This window comes from Lindgomyces ingoldianus (assembly GCF_010093535.1).
Source record: "Lindgomyces ingoldianus strain ATCC 200398 unplaced genomic scaffold BDR25scaffold_1, whole genome shotgun sequence".
NCBI classification, from domain to species: domain Eukaryota; kingdom Fungi; phylum Ascomycota; class Dothideomycetes; order Pleosporales; family Lindgomycetaceae; genus Lindgomyces; species Lindgomyces ingoldianus.
The window spans coordinates 544,111-560,956 of record NW_022985162.1 but is presented as its reverse complement, the minus strand read 5'-3'; the positions used below and the strand labels follow the sequence as shown (position 1 = coordinate 560,956).

The 16,846-nt window shown below is 48.9% G+C and overlaps 8 protein-coding genes across 8 annotated transcripts; 3 read left to right on the top strand and 5 right to left on the bottom strand.

The window, feature by feature from the left end:
- The first annotated feature begins 822 nt into the window (after nucleotides 1–822).
- BDR25DRAFT_2008 (uncharacterized protein) lies at nucleotides 823–2,122 on the top strand. Its single transcript, XM_033684381.1, has 3 exons — nucleotides 823–1,231; nucleotides 1,287–1,346; nucleotides 1,403–2,122. The coding sequence occupies exons 1-3, from the start codon at nucleotides 1,032–1,034 to the stop codon at nucleotides 2,064–2,066; spliced, it is 924 nt and encodes a 307-aa protein (XP_033554397.1). The 5' UTR covers nucleotides 823–1,031; the 3' UTR covers nucleotides 2,067–2,122.
- A 323-nt stretch (nucleotides 2,123–2,445) lies between these two features.
- On the top strand, nucleotides 2,446–4,460 carry BDR25DRAFT_347894 (uncharacterized protein; the record flags this gene model as incomplete). The annotated part of the gene is made up of 11 exons (XM_033694335.1): nucleotides 2,446–2,480; nucleotides 2,594–2,674; nucleotides 2,736–2,842; nucleotides 2,914–3,142; nucleotides 3,224–3,436; nucleotides 3,473–3,593; nucleotides 3,643–3,766; nucleotides 3,799–3,808; nucleotides 3,886–3,970; nucleotides 4,055–4,117; nucleotides 4,167–4,460. The coding sequence occupies 11 exons, from the start codon at nucleotides 2,446–2,448 to the stop codon at nucleotides 4,458–4,460; spliced, it is 1,362 nt and encodes a 453-aa protein (XP_033554396.1).
- A 517-nt stretch (nucleotides 4,461–4,977) lies between these two features.
- BDR25DRAFT_308461 (uncharacterized protein) lies at nucleotides 4,978–5,643 on the bottom strand (the record flags this gene model as incomplete). Its single annotated transcript, XM_033691011.1, has 1 exon — nucleotides 4,978–5,643. One exon carries the CDS (start codon nucleotides 5,641–5,643, stop codon nucleotides 4,978–4,980), a length of 666 nt encoding a protein of 221 aa, XP_033554395.1.
- A 1,246-nt stretch (nucleotides 5,644–6,889) lies between these two features.
- On the bottom strand, nucleotides 6,890–8,168 carry BDR25DRAFT_364426 (uncharacterized protein; the record flags this gene model as incomplete). Its single annotated transcript, XM_033696845.1, has 4 exons — nucleotides 6,890–7,176; nucleotides 7,226–7,349; nucleotides 7,399–7,935; nucleotides 8,031–8,168. 4 exons carry the CDS (start codon nucleotides 8,166–8,168, stop codon nucleotides 6,890–6,892), a joined length of 1,086 nt encoding a protein of 361 aa, XP_033554394.1.
- A 353-nt stretch (nucleotides 8,169–8,521) lies between these two features.
- Nucleotides 8,522–10,059, bottom strand: BDR25DRAFT_364424 (high affinity nickel transport protein nic1; the record flags this gene model as incomplete). Its single annotated transcript, XM_033696844.1, has 4 exons — nucleotides 9,794–10,059; nucleotides 8,897–9,734; nucleotides 8,687–8,838; nucleotides 8,522–8,653 (listed from the first exon to the last, which is right to left on the bottom strand). Exons 1-4 carry the CDS (start codon nucleotides 10,010–10,012, stop codon nucleotides 8,522–8,524), a joined length of 1,341 nt encoding a protein of 446 aa, XP_033554393.1. The 5' UTR covers nucleotides 10,013–10,059.
- A 310-nt stretch (nucleotides 10,060–10,369) lies between these two features.
- On the bottom strand, nucleotides 10,370–12,081 carry BDR25DRAFT_364420 (ketoacyl synthase domain-containing protein; the record flags this gene model as incomplete). The annotated part of the gene is made up of 8 exons (XM_033696843.1): nucleotides 12,012–12,081; nucleotides 11,789–11,955; nucleotides 11,632–11,739; nucleotides 11,512–11,583; nucleotides 11,376–11,462; nucleotides 11,035–11,301; nucleotides 10,586–10,954; nucleotides 10,370–10,537 (listed from the first exon to the last, which is right to left on the bottom strand). The coding sequence occupies exons 1-8, from the start codon at nucleotides 12,061–12,063 to the stop codon at nucleotides 10,370–10,372; spliced, it is 1,290 nt and encodes a 429-aa protein (XP_033554392.1). The 5' UTR covers nucleotides 12,064–12,081.
- A 300-nt stretch (nucleotides 12,082–12,381) lies between these two features.
- On the bottom strand, nucleotides 12,382–13,098 carry BDR25DRAFT_308458 (uncharacterized protein; the record flags this gene model as incomplete). Its single annotated transcript, XM_033691010.1, has 1 exon — nucleotides 12,382–13,098. The coding sequence occupies one exon, from the start codon at nucleotides 13,096–13,098 to the stop codon at nucleotides 12,382–12,384; it is 717 nt and encodes a 238-aa protein (XP_033554391.1).
- A 1,106-nt stretch (nucleotides 13,099–14,204) lies between these two features.
- BDR25DRAFT_249596 (homoserine o-acetyltransferas-like protein) lies at nucleotides 14,205–16,163 on the top strand. The gene is made up of 3 exons (XM_033686023.1): nucleotides 14,205–14,342; nucleotides 14,400–14,790; nucleotides 14,839–16,163. Exons 1-3 carry the CDS (start codon nucleotides 14,276–14,278, stop codon nucleotides 15,947–15,949), a joined length of 1,569 nt encoding a protein of 522 aa, XP_033554390.1. The 5' UTR covers nucleotides 14,205–14,275; the 3' UTR covers nucleotides 15,950–16,163.
- Nucleotides 16,164–16,846: the final 683 nt, after the last annotated feature.

The window sequence follows — 16,846 nt, the reverse complement described above, 5'->3', positions numbered from 1 at the left end:
ACTCACGGCGTAGTGGGACTCCACGAACCAAGCTGCCAGGACGTAGACCATGTCCATCCAGCACCCTCCCGTGACACTCCAATGGTCGTGATTCGTGGAACACCCTGATGGCCAGGGGCGAACGAGCAGAATTGACGCATCGGTAAAATGCACATTGGCCTGCTATTTCTGAACAGCAAGGCCTTTGGTGTGGATGCGAGCGGGGTCCGCTCTAGTCCACTAGGAGTCACAGCTAATTCGACGATGGTGTGCTCGATGATAGCAATGGCTCGATATCGCTGGCAATTGTGAGCCATCCCCACTCGGCGCTGAATGGAGCTTATCACAGTGTCCATACTATATCATGAGCCTGGATCCGTCGTCTGTTGGGCGCTGACAGAGGACTACTACTTATTGCTGCTCCTCCTCTGCTCCGCTCCAGCTGTGGTTGCTCATCATCTCCAGCAGTTTGAAGCATCCCCACTGCCGCCGCCAGCCGCCAGCGCACAGGAAAAGCGCGGCTCTCGCTCTCACGTATCAAAGCTTATCGCTCCCGTCATCCTGGCCGATCGCCGCCGGTTCGGTGCGGCTGCAGTGCTCCAGATCAAATATTATTGCTGCTGCTTCCCTCCCTCCCTTCCGAAGTCGCACGCCTTTATCGCCCTGTAGTGAGTATGCACCCTCTTCTCTGTCCGTCACATCCGCTCTCTCCTTTACCCTAGATGGGCTCCGTCGGACTCGTCGGTAGTCGTGACATGGCTTGTTCTGGCGCACTTGGTTTGGATCTTGGTGCCGCCGTTCCTGGCTAAATTATCGGCTGCAGGGGATCGCGATAAGACACTCGGACAAAGCGCGTCTCCGTCATATCAGCTTTCCGCCCACCAAGCTACGCTGCGGCCGTGTCACCGCCTCTCCGAAGCCTCTGTTCCTGTTGGCAGGATTGTTTTTTCCTCAGGCCTGGAGCGGAGGACGCCATCATCCTGCTCACTGCGCACTGAGCCCAACCACCGAGTCAGGCCTATTAATTCTCACCGTCTTTCCATCGACGTTCAATGGCCACACAACACCCCAGTCGCCCGTCCAACCACTCAAAAAGGTCGCTGCCGGCCCTTGCGCGGCCCTCCAAGTCTACCCCTCTATCAAAACGTACAAACTCTCACGGTGCCAGCAAGGGCGGGCAAAAGGCCACGCACCCTAAGGAGGAGGACTTTGAGGACGAGGAAGTGATGGCAACGAGCTTCCTGCAGTACTGGTAAGTCAATTACATGTCTACTTTTGCATCTTGCTTGTACTGATGTTACGAATAGCACGACCTGTGAGAAGCAGATAATTGTACCCAACAATTCGGTACTATACTGCTCGGAAAGGTATGGCACTACGCCTTCTGTTCTTTGCTGTGGATGTATTATTAATATCAACGTAGCTGTCGAACTAAGGACAACGAGAAGGCCATATCATGCTCCATCGACCCCTCCCCGCCGTCAACCCCCTTTGCCAATTTTTCATTCGAAGATTTCCACTTTCGAGACATTGTACCTCCTCGCTCGCCCACCGCACCGCGCTCCCAACGGTCATCATGCGCCTTCTCAGAACTGTCATCAGACGATAACGCTGCTTCAGGCGATGAGAAGCTAAGGGGGTCGGAGGCATCGAAATACCTCCGCCAGTTTCAATCTGCCACTGCTATGGCTGAAACTACCATGGGACCGAGCCGGCCTCGATACAACCGTGCCTCAACCTCCCAAGCCACCTTCAGCGCTGCCCCCTCCCTTTCTCACACACCCGCTTCCTCCATCAGCTTCTCGCTCCCATATACACCATCCACACGGCCACTACCTCCTAGGACCAACCCACATAGTTCTTCGTACGGCTCTCGGTCTATAAATCTTGTCACACCTTTATCACACCCCGCCACTGCACCGTCAAGCCCACCACAATACTCACTGAAGAGCGCACCCATATCGCGGACGTCGATAAGTTCTGTGGAGGGCGAGATTCGGTATGAAAAGAAAAGTCCCATTCCTTCCGTGTCACCAGCCAACGGCAGTCTGAAACGGCTCTTTTCGTCTACGCCACGCTGGTCCTAAATTTTCTTCCACGTAGACCTGTTTTCTACTCCATGGGAGGCCTAATCTATCCGAGTGCCCTTACATTCACATTTCGTGGCGTTTGTTGGATTGGTGTGAGTTATTGCTGTGCTACGCTTTGTAGGTGTAGCAAAAAGTCGGAGTATTTGGAGCGTGGGTGGGCGTTTTAATTCCGGATGAGTAATTCGTAACTGCTATATACCATAGGATATGATAACTTTGGAAGATGAGTGGTGATTTGGAACTGAGATTGAGCTTGTACTTATGCTTTCTCACCGGAAGAAAGGATTTTGAAAACACGAATCTGGAAACAACTTCGTGAGAGATCTCTCTCATCCACGTGACCAAATCCAAATATAACCTTATTCTAACTGCGTGAATGGCGTTGAATTCATGTGCTCTGTTCACGAATTTGTGACTCCCAATAGTAGTTCTTTCATGGGTTACTGCTAATTGCGGCGATTAAAGTTGATTTTAACGTAACAAATTTGGTACTACAGTAGTAGAAATGACAATCGCAACTGCAGAAATATAGAGTGCATTTACTTAGCCTGCTTTTCCTCACAGCACATCACTAAACGTCCAACCAGAGCGCTTCTGAGTTGTAAGTAGGTGAGTGTGATACCTAACCTAAGTCCTAGCAACTAAATATACCACGATTTTTATGAGCATCTCTGCACTCTCTCATGAACTGAGAGCACAGAATAATGACACTACGCGCTCCTCCAAAACATTCAACAGACCGCTGAGGACTTCAACACTGCGCATCGAGACATGTGCCAAAAACAATATCTATCTCAAACTACCACATCTAAACAAATAAATATGTTGGCTGATCGATCGATAGCGGAAAAGGATGAGCAATCTCAAATACTACAAGGACTTCGAACATGTACTGGCTCCATCATCAGCTCTCAGTCCAACCTTTTTCAAGGATTAGAGCAGCTTCGAAGCCTGTTAGATACGGCTAACGCGGGTGTCCTGGGCCTGAAATTCTCGGCCATCCTCCCGGCCTCTAACGCTGATGCTTTGGCTGAGATTTTCGGGCTCAACTTCAAAGCATCCTCGAACCAATAGTGCAGCAGACCTTCACGAAGTCTGAAATTCGCAATGAAACCACCTTGCATCAAATGCAGAATATGATTTAACCATCTGAGTCTTGAACTTGGTCAGCAAGCGACGACGAACTACGCCATTTTAGACCACGACCGCATAGCTGAGCTATATTCCGGAGGACCCCGAGAAGGTGATACCCACGCTAAAGACTTATCTCCAGTTCTTGGAAATGCACCGATTCCACGCCTCGAGGATAGCACGGCCGCTATGACTAGTAGATTCAAACAGCACTGGTTAGTCGAATGGAAAATCGGGTCATTCCAGATTGAGATAGAACGAACTCCTTGAAGAGAAGGAGGGTCTCTGAAACTTGAATCTCATTTCTCCATCTCTGTTAACTTTAGGCCGAGCCAGGCCATTTCCCGCTTCCCAGGGGTTTCCATGTTCTACAGTAGTGCGCGGAACCAGCAAGTATTTAACTAAATAGCTCCCATGATCACCACCATCGGAATAATTGCAGACGACCACCCCATATACTATACTCTACTATCATGATCGGAGATTTAGCCGCCGTTCAAGCTATGTTTTCTCCAATGGAAATAAGCCTGAGATGTCAAGACAGCGACGGCAATACCGTGCTGCACGTAAGGTGCATTGTTCTGCTACTGAAATTTAGGAATAGAAATGTCAGACGGATAACTTCCACTCCGCTAACAAGCAATTATTAGTATTCTTTCGCTTAAAGCAATCCGAATTTATGCAGATTCTTGCTTTCAATCGGTCCCAGCATTGACCAGTGTATTTTGCAGGTATTTCGGGATATACCTACATACCTTCTGATAGCTGAGGTATGGTAGATTTGGATTTTCTCTAGTAGAATTTGGCCATCTTTCTTTTTTTGTCCCGTACACTATCTTGGGGACGAAAGTTAGATGGTTAGATATTGGCTGGAAGAGTGGCGGAAAGAATTATTGAGCAATTTCGCAGGCTTGAGGGTATAGTAATAGATTATACTGAATTGTCCGGAAACTAGTTTTTCACGAGGAGCTTGACGGTTATTCTCGTGAAGACAGTCAATTTGTTGCTAACGCTCTTCTCGATGATCTGATCAAAATGATGGACTCATTTCTTTCAATAGCAGCAGCAGAGGACACATGGCGAGTTTTATTTTATTTTTGGCCAAAGTCTTTGATGCGCCCATCCCACGAGGTCCGGAGTGTCATCGAGCATTGTCTCCGTAGGGGTCTTAGCCCTAACAGGCGGTATGGAAAGGCCAACTGGCCTCTTCTGTTCCGGGCAATCTTTGAAATGGCACAACAAAAAAGAGAAGGGATTTGAATCTCAGCATATGGAACATACGCTATAGTGCCTGGTCGACATTCTCATTAAAGGGGGCTGATATCTATCATATGAAGGAGGACAACATGGATTATGCCTCGGACTAGAAGGCCATATGTACACCTACCGGTTACGCTACGGGGTGGGAAATTGAAGAAGAGTGGTGCGCTGCATTACGAGGTTGCGGATTCAATCCTGCCGAGGTATGCAAGGAAAATATTCGACGAGGCGAGGCTATAAGACTTCCCAGGGCAAAACGAACGGGCATTGACGAGCAAGAATTATTCTTACCGCCGACTTCAGGTCTCTGCTAGAGGTCCTGGTGGACCATGGATCATTCCTGAATGTGCCGACCAAGTTGTCATCACCGAAATGGCATTAATGAAAAGATCTCACGTCAACATATCTTTTGAATTTTGTCCATGCACATTTAAACTGGGGAATAGATGGTAATAGTTGAAAGCCAATAGCTGACGATCCCAAGATCAAAAAAGTGCAGTACCTAAGACCATCTTGTTCATATCAGTTTTCTCTTGTCCCCTGGACCAACATCGATTAGGTCCTCTACATCATCCATTTCATAAACAGGGGGAAATCTTCTGGTCAAACCACCAAAATATACCTCTGAGAATGGCCCGTATGAACTGCGCTCCAGGATAGAGCCTAGGCGAATTGGTCCAAGATCTCTTGATTCAAGCTCACATCTCCTCATATATATCTCCACAGTTAGATCAGAGGAGTCGAAGTCTTCGTCACAACCCTGTGAGGAGAGTAAGGGGAAATGTAGACCCCGAGCGAGCCTTTCAATGGCGCTAGGAGTGTGAAGCCAACTTCTTTGCCGAAAACGACTTATGAAGTCACTGATATGCCGTTGTGCGGGGCCTGGTTCTGAAGCGGGTACATTGTTAGAGCGATTCGAGGAATCTTTGGAGATTTTGTTTGGAGGCAGATGAGTTCTACCAGGTCCCAGAGACAGAGAAGTCTCACATTGTCCGATAAATTCCGGAGACTTGGGGCTGCATGGAGAGGTGTTGTCTTTATTTCTTTGCGCAGACCCTTCGTGAGGCCGGTTCCGAGATGGGCTCATTTGTGTAGGAGGTGGTTTGAGTAGATAAGTGGGAGAGCTTCCTTCTGCCTTTGGATCCCTCCCCGCTATCGAAGAGCCTATCTCTTCCTCTTCCATATAGTATGTCACCGCGTGCCAGCGTTTCCAACAGGAAGTAGTACGATTGATACTTTTGCTCTACCTACGATCACGTGAGGCAAACAAACGTAACTACATTTTTAACTGTTACGATTCGATTGATGAGGCTTAAAAGTGAGCAGTATACGATTGAGGTAGACTATTTTGAGGTTGCAGTCTCTGACGCGCGTGAGGGCCGGGGGAACGTGTTTGTGCCACTATTTACGTGTCAGTGTAGCCTCAGAGCTTGCCCTGTACTACGACAACCTTTCAGACGACCTTATCATAGCAAAAGATGACAGTTCCTTGTATGGGGAACCTCTGGATTGGTGGCTCCAGGTTGGTCGGCGCGACTATCCTGTACTCTTCAAGATGGCACTTGATTTCCTATGTATACCCTCCACGAGCTGCGACTGCGAGAGCGACTGCGAGAGAGCCTTCAGCGGGGGGAAAAGGACAGTTACTTGTGACCGTAATCATCTCTCAGGCTCTACGATTGAAGCTTTGCAACTCCAGAAGAACTGGCTACGTCATAAGGTCGTTTTCAGCGAATTGAATGACCTCGCGTGCCATATCAAGAGTAAGGGGGACCCTGCTACTCCAAAAGCTTCAACAGTTACGTCGTAACTTTTGGTGAAAAGTTGAGAAGTACGAGCAGCTTCAATCGAACCGTAACTCAATCGTATTGACCCCTGCTGTCAGGTGAAGCAAACAAAAGTATATGATAAGTGAGACGTAACTTGTCTAGAAAGCCTGAGTCGAATCGTACTACTTCCTGATGGAAACGCTGCCGCGTGCTCAGACAGCGCATAGAAGGCCCAGGTAGATGTGGCTGGAATGTCCCAAAGAAATTTTCGCCTGTTTAGAAGGACTTTCCCATCAATAGTTGGCCCAAGGAGTGACGCGGTTTTATCTGTTTGGATGAGAAAGTGACAGAGAAGGCGTTGCAGGGCTTCACTTTTCGTTTATAGGAACTGTGAATTCGAACCTTCGATACCGGACTGTGCATGTGAGTACGTAGATATCATGAAATGGTAGTCTGGCTTACTTCTTCAGATCCATATTGCATCGCTACAATGGCTCCTAGCACTAAGACGAATAGAGCCTGCAGTTCGTCTAGTTTCTTTTTAGAGGCCTCTAACTTCACTGGCTGAAGTCTTGTTTCAAGCTCTGCCAAAACTTCTCCTGCGGTATATTCACGAGCTAATTGGAGCTCTTCAGCTGTGTAATCTCGATAACCTAATTTCTACCGGCCTGCGTATAGGCGGACAGAGAGGTAGAAGAAAATCCTCGCATGCTTGGCTAATGCTGGGCCAACAAATTCACATAACATGTCGCTGAACGCTTTGCTAGATATGAAACCTGCGATACTAAAATTTGACCTAGTCACCGAATCGGTGAGATATTGTGCTAGATGCTTGGAGACGGCTGGCAGGTTCACGTCGAATGGTATACGAAACCCAAGTGTAATACCTGCGCGGGAAAACTCGTCTACTACCGTCTTGATTCGCCGTCTTTCCTGAGGATTGCTATCTGTAATGTCATTTAGAGAGATATCAAAGAATTCGAGAGATGTACCCACGGCGGTTGAAGACTCCTATGGTCTCAAATGAAGGGTGAACACAATCCATCCATCTCAGCGATTTTGATCTCGAGGCGGAGTCTACAGCAAGGAGACATCTTTTGCACGGATCCTCCCCAGAACACTGTGTTTGTCAGTATGGCGAATTTTTAAGTATAGTGGGAAAGCCATACCGATATTTTGAGCAGCCTACACCTCAAGCAGGCTCCTTGGTCGCGCAGTTGCCTCAGTTGTTGCCTTCGCTGAGGCGTGAAGCAAGAGCGAGGTTGGCGGGGATTCCAAGCAGCTTCGGAAATCGAAAAACATCCTTGTCCTAGGAATTTTGAGTTTGAAAGTACGGCAACCTCGTTTCCTAGTTGTGGTGATTCTCGTTGAAACTCTGCGTTATTATTGAGAATAAACGTGGCCGGGATGGCATTCATATGTTCTAAAGTGGCGATTTGGGTGAGGTTGTTGTGTACAATGGCGTCTGTGATGTTAGAGGAAGCGAAATAAGGTGGGACATTGCTGAGGCTTATAGTGGGTGTATCAGCAGTTAAGCTATCCTGGTGAGCAGAGTGCACGGAGGTCTGAGGAACAACATATCCTGGAATGACATCTGTGCCGCCTGGAAGGATGGATTCTAGGAAAGTGTCGAAATTTAAAATCGTTGGATTTACTGTGGGCTCCTCAGAAGTAGGAGTTTGCGAGGAATTATTGTCGAGAAAGACCTTAATGAATTGCATAGACAAGGCGTATTATTGAAGGCATTCACGCCTTCTGAAGTCCGACCATAAGGGAGCGGGTATTGTAGCAAGTTTCTTACAGTAGACGTATCTGGAATGGCGTTTATACCTCCTGAATCGGGAACCTCAGCCTGGTTAGAATCTGGATAGTCAACGAAGTAGGAGAAGACGTTCTCATGCTCCATGGCATCCAGATGGATGAACTGGGTATTACCCATGGTGTACGAAACATAAAGAATCTTACGAAATGAGGGAAGAAAGGTGAGAGAGCTAATAGTGAGAAGGCCGGTCTTTATATTTGACCGAGATCTTCCAGGCTCAGCTGAAGTGTCGATGGAGTATGCACCAAGCATGGCGTTGATTGGCGGTACAGAATAAGGCGAGATACCGCACTCCAGAAATAGCTTACCGCATCCCAAAAACGGCTTACCGCATTTTAGATCTGGGAAAGGGCAACTCCATGAGTGAACTCTCAAATGAAGTAATTTGAGCACCGAAACGTCCCATTGGACACAGCTTGGAAGCAAGACGTCTTAGCCCGAAAGCCTTATGACCACATGGGCCACCCAGTCTAGCGACTCCCTTCAGGCAGGATCTTATCCTCGGGATTATCCAATCTCCTACTTGCACCAGTTCCCGCCTCGCTGCCAAGGCGAATAGCCTCAACACTGACCTGGGTTCGCTCCTCTCCTCGCTCGGCTGTCTTTGGATCAATCCCTTGATCTCCGTAGGGTACTCGAGCCCCTTCGGAGTCAATGTCCAGAGTCTGCGGTAACGGCAAGAAATGTGCTCTCCGAGCCCTCTTCCTGTCGACTCGTCTTCTCCACGGTTTATACAGCAACACACTGAGTCCGCCAAATACCACAAATGTCCCGCAGATAGCGCCACCTGTCCATACAAAGTCAGTCATGTGAAAGAACATTCACCAACACAAGAAACAACATACCGACAATATCCCACCTCTCCCCCAGCCGCTCTACCCCATCCCAGAACCTCCCCTTTGGCCCTGCCACATTGAGAGCCAGATTCAGAAACTGCACAACTCCAATAATAACCGCCACAATCACAGTAACAACCGTCAACACAATACTATAATAGCAAATCGCAATCGGATCTCTCGCCAACTGTGTACTCGTATATAAACTCATCATCAAAGCACCATCCATCGTATCCAGCAAACACATCCCCGCCGTAAACAACAATGGAAATAGTAAGATCAGCCATATCGATGTACCCTTCGCCGCCTGAATACTCGAGATCCCGAGAATGGCGACTTCGGAAGATGTGTCGAAGCCGAGGCCGAAGAGAACGCCTAGCGGATACATTTTCCACGGTTTATCGATTAGTTTGAACATTTTTTGAAAGACGTGGAATAGGCAGCCCCCTCCTTGGACCTTAAATTGCTCGTTCTCTAACCCGTGCTCTGAGGCAATTAACTTTTTCATCTGCACAACTAACTTGAATAGAATATACAGGTTCATAATGCCTAAGAGAAGTAGGAACGCGGCGGACACAGATGTTCCAATGATGCCACCTATATGCGAAAAGTTGTCGAATTTGGAGGAGATGGCGGAGGCGGTGCCGGCGACTACGAGCGAGGTGATGATGACAATTGTTGAGTGGCCGAGGGAAAAGAACATGCCGACTGTGACGGGACGTTGGCCGGCAGCAGTGAGGCGCCTTGTCATGAGATCGATGGCGGAGATGTGGTCAGCGTCAAGGGCGTGGCGGAGACCGAGGGTATAAGAAAGGATTGCCGTTGAGATTAGGGGAGTGTGGTAGTGCTTAAGCAATATATCAATTCGCATCCTCGAAGATCTAGAATTGGGGATGGAAGACGTACGAGAACTATTCCTACAGCTGCCCATACAAGGAGGTTCATCCCTATAAGGATTACAATTATGGTCACTGCAGAGAAGGGGAGTCTGCTGAGATAGGGAACGCGTGCATGATATAGAGACGCCTTGTTAGATATATTTCTGAATAGCGAGGGCTTTCCGTCTTCCGTCTCAGGAACTTCATCGAAAGATGTCGGAGCTGATGTGGGGCGCTGGTCTGTCATTGTCCCCTCACAAGGAGAGATGGACGAAAAACTGTCGAGAGGATGCGGTATGAAATGAGTGGGCACGGCTCTAGCAACACGAGTCTGGAGTGTAGCTGCACGAGCAAACCAACAGCTCGAGTGCCAGACAAGCTACTTTATATAGGAGTGCTTAAATGGGTCTTAGTGGGGGGAACCTGCAGCTGCCATGCCACTAAAACGGCGTTATCTCTTAGCTTTGGCGGGGTAGTATGTGAGTCCTATTACAGTTCGGCCTTACGAAGCTTCAATTGAAAATCGACCTCATTCAAATATTCCTTTTGATATCATGTTCGAAAAAAGGCTTAGTGTATATGATGCTTGTACCAGAATCTAGTGTTACATTTTGCTGAAACAGAGCGAGGCATTGGTGCCTCCGAAGCCGAAACTATTTGAAAGAGCGACATGAAGATCTTTCTGCTGCGCTATATGCGGAACATAGTTGCAATCGAAGGTTTCTGGGGGATCGCCAGGGTTGTCAAGGTTTAAAGTTGGTGGAAGTGTGTTCTCCATTCATTAGCATCCCCTACTACACAATCTTGACTAGGGACTCACATGATACAACGCTAAAACCGTGAATATCGCCTCAACGCTTCCAGCGGCACCTAGCAAGTGTCCAATGGCTCCTTTAGTGCTACTCACATTGATCTCAGAAGCTTTCTGTTTCCCGTCTTCACCAAGAAGCAGTTCCTTGATTGCTCGGTTTTCCGCGGCATCGCCTAACGGAGTGCTAGTAGCATGCGCATTGATATAGTCCACAGCGCCAGGCTTGAGGCCCGCATGGCGGAGAGCGTGCTTCATTGCTAGAAGTGGCCCTTGGCCGTCTTCGCGAGGGGCGGTCATGTGGTATGCATCGCTGGAAAGGCCGTACCCAGAGACCTCGGCGTAGATATTTGCGCTTCGTGCTTTTGCATGTTCAAGCTCCTGAAACGGATTTAGCAACCTCAGAAAACATGTGAGATCGATAGAGGACTGAATAAGGAGTTGTAAATGGAGTACCTTACCTCTAACACAGCAACACCTGCACCTTCCCCGATGACAAATCCTGCTCTGTCTCTATCAAAGGGCCTGCTTGATTCCTCTGGATTTTCGTTCCAATCTGTTGCTAGACTCCTGGCTCTGGCAAATCCCGCTATAGCAAGTGGATGTATGCACGACTCAGCACCGCCCGCAATCATGACATCTGCATCGCCAAATTGGATTAGTCGTGCTGCGTCTCCGATACTATGGGCACCTGTTGTACAAGCTGTTGTTGCTGCATGATTTGGACCCTATCGCCGTGAGCTTGCGCGAGAAAGCAGGGTATGACGCCGAAGATCTTGGAGCAGGTGAGATACAAACATACTTTGAAGCCGAATCGCATGGACACATGCCCTGCAGCGAGGTTGATTAAGAGGCGAGGGACGAAGAGAGGAGAGACTTTTCTATAGCCCTGGGAGACGAGTCAAGTTGGATACTCGAATCGAATGAGAAGGTCTTACCCCTTTCTCGAAAGATATCGTCGTCTCGTACACATCATCTAGACTCCCAATCCCAGATCCCATATAGACGCCCTATGAACGTGTTATACAAACTGAAAGCGAATGTCAAAGAAGTCATACTGTTGCCTGAAGATCCTCCTCCTGGCTTGGCATCCATTCTGCATCTTTCAGAGCCTCTTCTGAGGCCACCATGGCGTACTGAGCAAATCTGGCCATCCTTCGTTCATCCTATGCAAGCCTTAAGCTTCCATTTAATCATCGACATTAGCATTCTTACCCCAGGTCTCAAGCACTCCTTAGCATTCCACTTCCCATCTTCCTTCCTACCCTCGGGAACCAATCCTGCGATTTGGCTAGGTAGATTCGCAAATTGAGGGCCCTTGTCTTTGATAGAAACGATGCCGAATTTGCCGTCTAGAAGCCCTTTCCATGTTCGGCGAACACCTGGGACTAATAAGCAATTGTGTAGATATTGAAGAGTACAAATGAGAACCGTTTACCTATCCCGAGGGGCGTTACGAGTCCAAGGCCTGTTACTACCACTCTTCGCATTGCATGCTTTTGACAGATGGTTGATGGTTGGATGAAGAGAACGAAGCTCTGAGCTTGAGCCACCGTTCTAGCCACATGTGGCGTGGGGTCCATGTGGGGTTCACATGGGCAAGAGTGATGCCCACCCTATTGGTCATAGCATCTGCTTCTGAACGAAAGGAATTTTTACACTTCATTGATATAAATATAAACGAGGGGATCTATCTGATCGCTAGGCAGAAGACAAAATATTAATTTGATAATCCAAACAAGAGACGACATCAGTCCCAGTCCTCTGCAGCCAACCCTGCGATTCATTCTCCCCTTGACAACAGATTGTCAGCTCGGACGAATTTTCCCATGACTCGCCTCGATAGTGTCAGAAGGAATGGTATTGAATTCCTCTTCCAATGCGGCGGCCTCACCACCCATCCTCAATTCCTCCACATTCAACTGGCCGCTAATATCGTCCCCTGGCAGCAATTCACTCAGGTGAGGAGTACCGACTCGGTCCTCCAACCGGCACTTTAGTTCTTCATCGATGATGAAGGCAGAATGTTTCCGTTTTGGACCGAAGTCTCGAGCACTTCTTTTGGGTGGCACAACATCTGTCCCCGATGGGAGGCGCTTCTCTTGGCTGAATTCAACGCCACGACGACTCCAATCACGGGCATACTGTGCTCTAGCTTTGATCCAATGCGCCCGGCGGCGAGGGTCGCGGGCTATGGATGGTGGAATGGCAGCTGTAGATGCCGAATTGTCGAATTGAGAGTGCTGGTACCGACGTTGCTCTGAATCCGTGGCTGAATTGGACAGCTCAGGATGCGTAGAGTCGGATCGTGCTGGGGAGGTGGGTCTGGCGTCCCTGAGAAGATTGGGATCGGGGGGCGGAAAAAGGAGCTGATAAGTTCTTGTCCGAATGAGTTCTTCGGCTTCCGCTGGGGAAAGGGAACAGTTCGGTGGGATCAGGGCTGGCCTCCGAGCACGTGTGAAAGATGGCGATAGCACATCCGGGAACTGAGATGAGTTCATGTTCTGGCGCCCGATACAAGCCATTGTGTCTCTCGAGTCGAGATATTCTTCGTGGGCACTCTGATGGTACTTAGTATTGTAACAACTCGATTCTGCCTTGATGATAATCGAGGCCATTCTTGAACATTGAGACCCCTTTATAATAAGAACAACATGACCCCGAATACAGACTCGCAAACAGGAGGACGCTACAGATCTATTCTTATGGGTTTGTGTACTAGATATTAGATACAGCACAAGTTTAGCTTCGCGATTTGTTGTACGATCTTGCAATCACCGTGTTTGTGAAGGGAAACTGGTTCGGTGACACGCAAACCGATCGGCTTTAGAGTCCAGTTTCTCGAAAAGTGTGGTCGGGTTCTAGGGACAGCATCTTGGGATGACCATGAAGTAACTAGAAGGGAACAATGCGTGGCCGGAGGCAATAGAGATGCAAATTTGGCGAGTAGAAGGGAAATTTGCGGCAGAGAAGAAATGGGGAATAGAGAGCAAAGAGTACGTGGGGAGAAAACATTGGCAGGCAAACACAACAGATGGATTGTTTGGTGTTTGTCCGTACCCTTGAATTTAGTGACCCGGGACTTGCGTTCATCGCCTCCAAGCCAAGTCCATTGAGGATCGAATCTTTGAGATGATGAAGAGACAATCTTGTTCTGCAGATGTCCGCTCAGCAGTGTTGCTGCTTGGTAGCGCGAGGCAGTTGCTAGACGGCACCAAACGCAATAACGCCAGGAAATTGGGCCATGAGGGGGCAGCGACGGTCATTCGCACAACAGACACCCGAGAAACGGTATCTGGCCAACATCAGGAGACCATCAAGGCTACCTGGACTATCGCATGCTGCTCGGGATCGGCTTTTGAAGCTGCACCATACTTCGGTCAGGAGGACGGAGCAAAACTTGATGCCCTGGTGCGACTCGTAAAGTCAGCCGATGCGATGTTCCCGTGCCCCGAGTGAAAATGATTCGAAGATGCGCGCACGTCGGCTTTGTGGATAGCAAAGGAAAGTGGACGCGTTCGGCGTGCCGAGGACTAATGTAATCCCCAAAAGCACGTCATCGTGCCAAGACTTGTGGATAGTTGTTAGCGGCAACGGCTGAGCGTGAATCAGAATGCCCTAAAGCGTGACTGTGCCCAACATGGACATTCACACGCATCACCCCGTTCGACGCAAGCACTACGCCTGCGACCTGCCACACTCATGACTCCTGGCGTCATGGCCGCTTCTGAGACGAACGGGGCCGTGGTCAATGGCACCCACAAGTACAGTATGCTTTCTGCGATTTTGTTTCTCTTGTGATAATCAACGACTGATGGCTGCATAGAGAAAGTCTTTTCTCAACCTGAGAACCCGTTTTCCAATCTGATCCCCGGCCAAACCATCGCCATCATCCCCCAAATCGAGCTTGAATCCGGTGTCATCCTCCGCAATGTTCCCGTTGCATACAAAACATTTGGCATGCTGTCACCGAAGCGGGACAATGCCATGGTCATATGCCACGCACTCACTGGGAGCGCGGACGTCGGAGACTGGTGGGGCCCGCTTCTCGGGGGTCCAGGCAAGGCCTTTGACATCTCGAGGTTCTTCGTCGTCTGCATCAACAGTCTTGGGAGTCCCTACGGCAGTGCCAGCCCTGTCACGGCCAAAGATGGCAATGCTTCGTTGGGTTTGTATGGGCCCGAGTTTCCTCTGACTACCGTCAAGGACGATGTCAAGTGAGGTGCACACCGGAGCCATGCTGTGGACGTTGCTGACGTGAGCAGTATCTTTAAGCGTATTCTCGACGATCTGGGGGTGCGCCAAATTGCAGCCGTCATTGGTGGTTCCATGGGCGGCATGCTCGTGCTTGAGTTTGCGTACTTCGGAAAGGACTACGTGAGAAGTATCATCCCTATCGCAACGTCTGCGCGGTATAGTGCTTGGGGTATAAGCTGGGGTGAGGCACAGCGGCAGAGCATCTACAGCGATCCAAAGTACGACGACGGATACTACGCATTTCAAGACCCTCCTTCCACTGGACTTGGTGCCGCCCGCATGTCTGCGCTCCTGACATATCGCAGCCGTGATTCGTTTGAGTCGCGCTTCGGGCGGAACACCCCCGACCTGTCTAAGAGACAAAATATCAACGCCGTCCCGCGGCCTACCTCACCGCATCATGAACACTGGGCAATTCACAACGATGGTCATAAAAATGCTAGGTCTCCACGGCCCTCTCGGACAAATAGTACGACCATGCTACCTACTCACTTCGCATCTAGTGAATCCGATCTGGAATTCCACAATCCGTCAAAGCTCTCAACGCCTGAGATTCCAGAGAACGGATCCACGAACGGTAACGGACGCGCTGTAACACCACCTAAGAAACGCACTCCTACATATTTCTCTGCGCAATCATACCTGCGTTACCAAGGGGAAAAATTCATCAAGCGATTTGATGCAAATTGTTACATTGCAATCACCCGAAAGCTGGACACTCATGATATTTCCCGACATCGCTCCCCCCCTGGTGCCGATCCCGATACCCTTGATCCGGTATCGGCGCTTCACTATGCTCTGTCATTAATTGAGCAACCAACCCTCATCCTTGGCATTCAATCCGATGGTCTTTTCACATTTGCCGAGCAGCAAGAATTGGCAGCCCACATCCCAAACGCAACGTTAAAGACAATTGACTCTCCCGAAGGCCACGATGCATTCTTACTTGAGTTTGAGCAGGTTAACCGACATCTTCTCCTCTTCATGAACGAAGTCCTCCCAAATATTATGGCACGAAGTCCAAAGATGGAAGGCATTGGTAGTGATGACTCAGGAATGACCGCGAAGAAGACAAGCACCTTTGGCGAAGTCGAAGTGGGCGATATTACCGCCTGGTGAAAAGAATCTTGGGGTTTCTTTTTTTGAAAGCGTGGCGAATGGCGTTTTAGAAAGACTGGACTGAAAAAGACAATACGACTTTCGGCATATGCTTGAAAGAAAGCCGTACATACACGTGATCTGTCTATTGTTCACAGGAGAAGAGGTTCAACTCCTCGATTATTATTTCGACTCTGATAGGCGAGTGCTAGAAATGGATACCTCTATATCCCTCATTTGACACCGTGCAAGCGACATGACTTTGGGTACAATGGGTGAGCAATTGGACTTTCTATCTTAAATCATGCATTATCTTCCCCTCTCGCTGTTTGCATAGCTCCCGTCTTTCAGGTGTCTGTAGGATGTTCGCATGATATCGTTTTGAGCAATACTCTCCCCTAAGTCTCAGTCTCAGTCAACTTTCTTTCCTACTTACGATGGGTGAAGACTCGCACGAAATCGCGAAGCCTTCCATCTTATGGAGAACACGGGATCTTAGGATTCCGAGTTTTCCTAAGATTAGCCTACCCTTAGGATTAATTCACTGTCAGCTGCACTTTAGCACCTATCAAGGAAAAATTATCAGTAGGTTTAACGAAACATCAACACATATCAGGGAAGACTAACAGACTGGGGACAATCCGCCACTCTGCTACTGCTTGCAAGGCAAGGCTGTTGCCTCCGCGACTTGTGACTTAGCAAACGATCGTAGTGAGGTAAATACAGAGGCAGTTAGCCGGGTCTCTAGTGCTTTTCACCCCGTCATATAGATCCGGTTAAACGAGATATGTTGAGTATGTTGTTTCACTTCAGATCATTTCCGAACACGTTGAATATTCGCAGACTGGCCCCCACGAAAAAAACGTTTCCTGCCATATCACGACACTGGCTTGTTAACTCCATTGAAACCCATGGAGC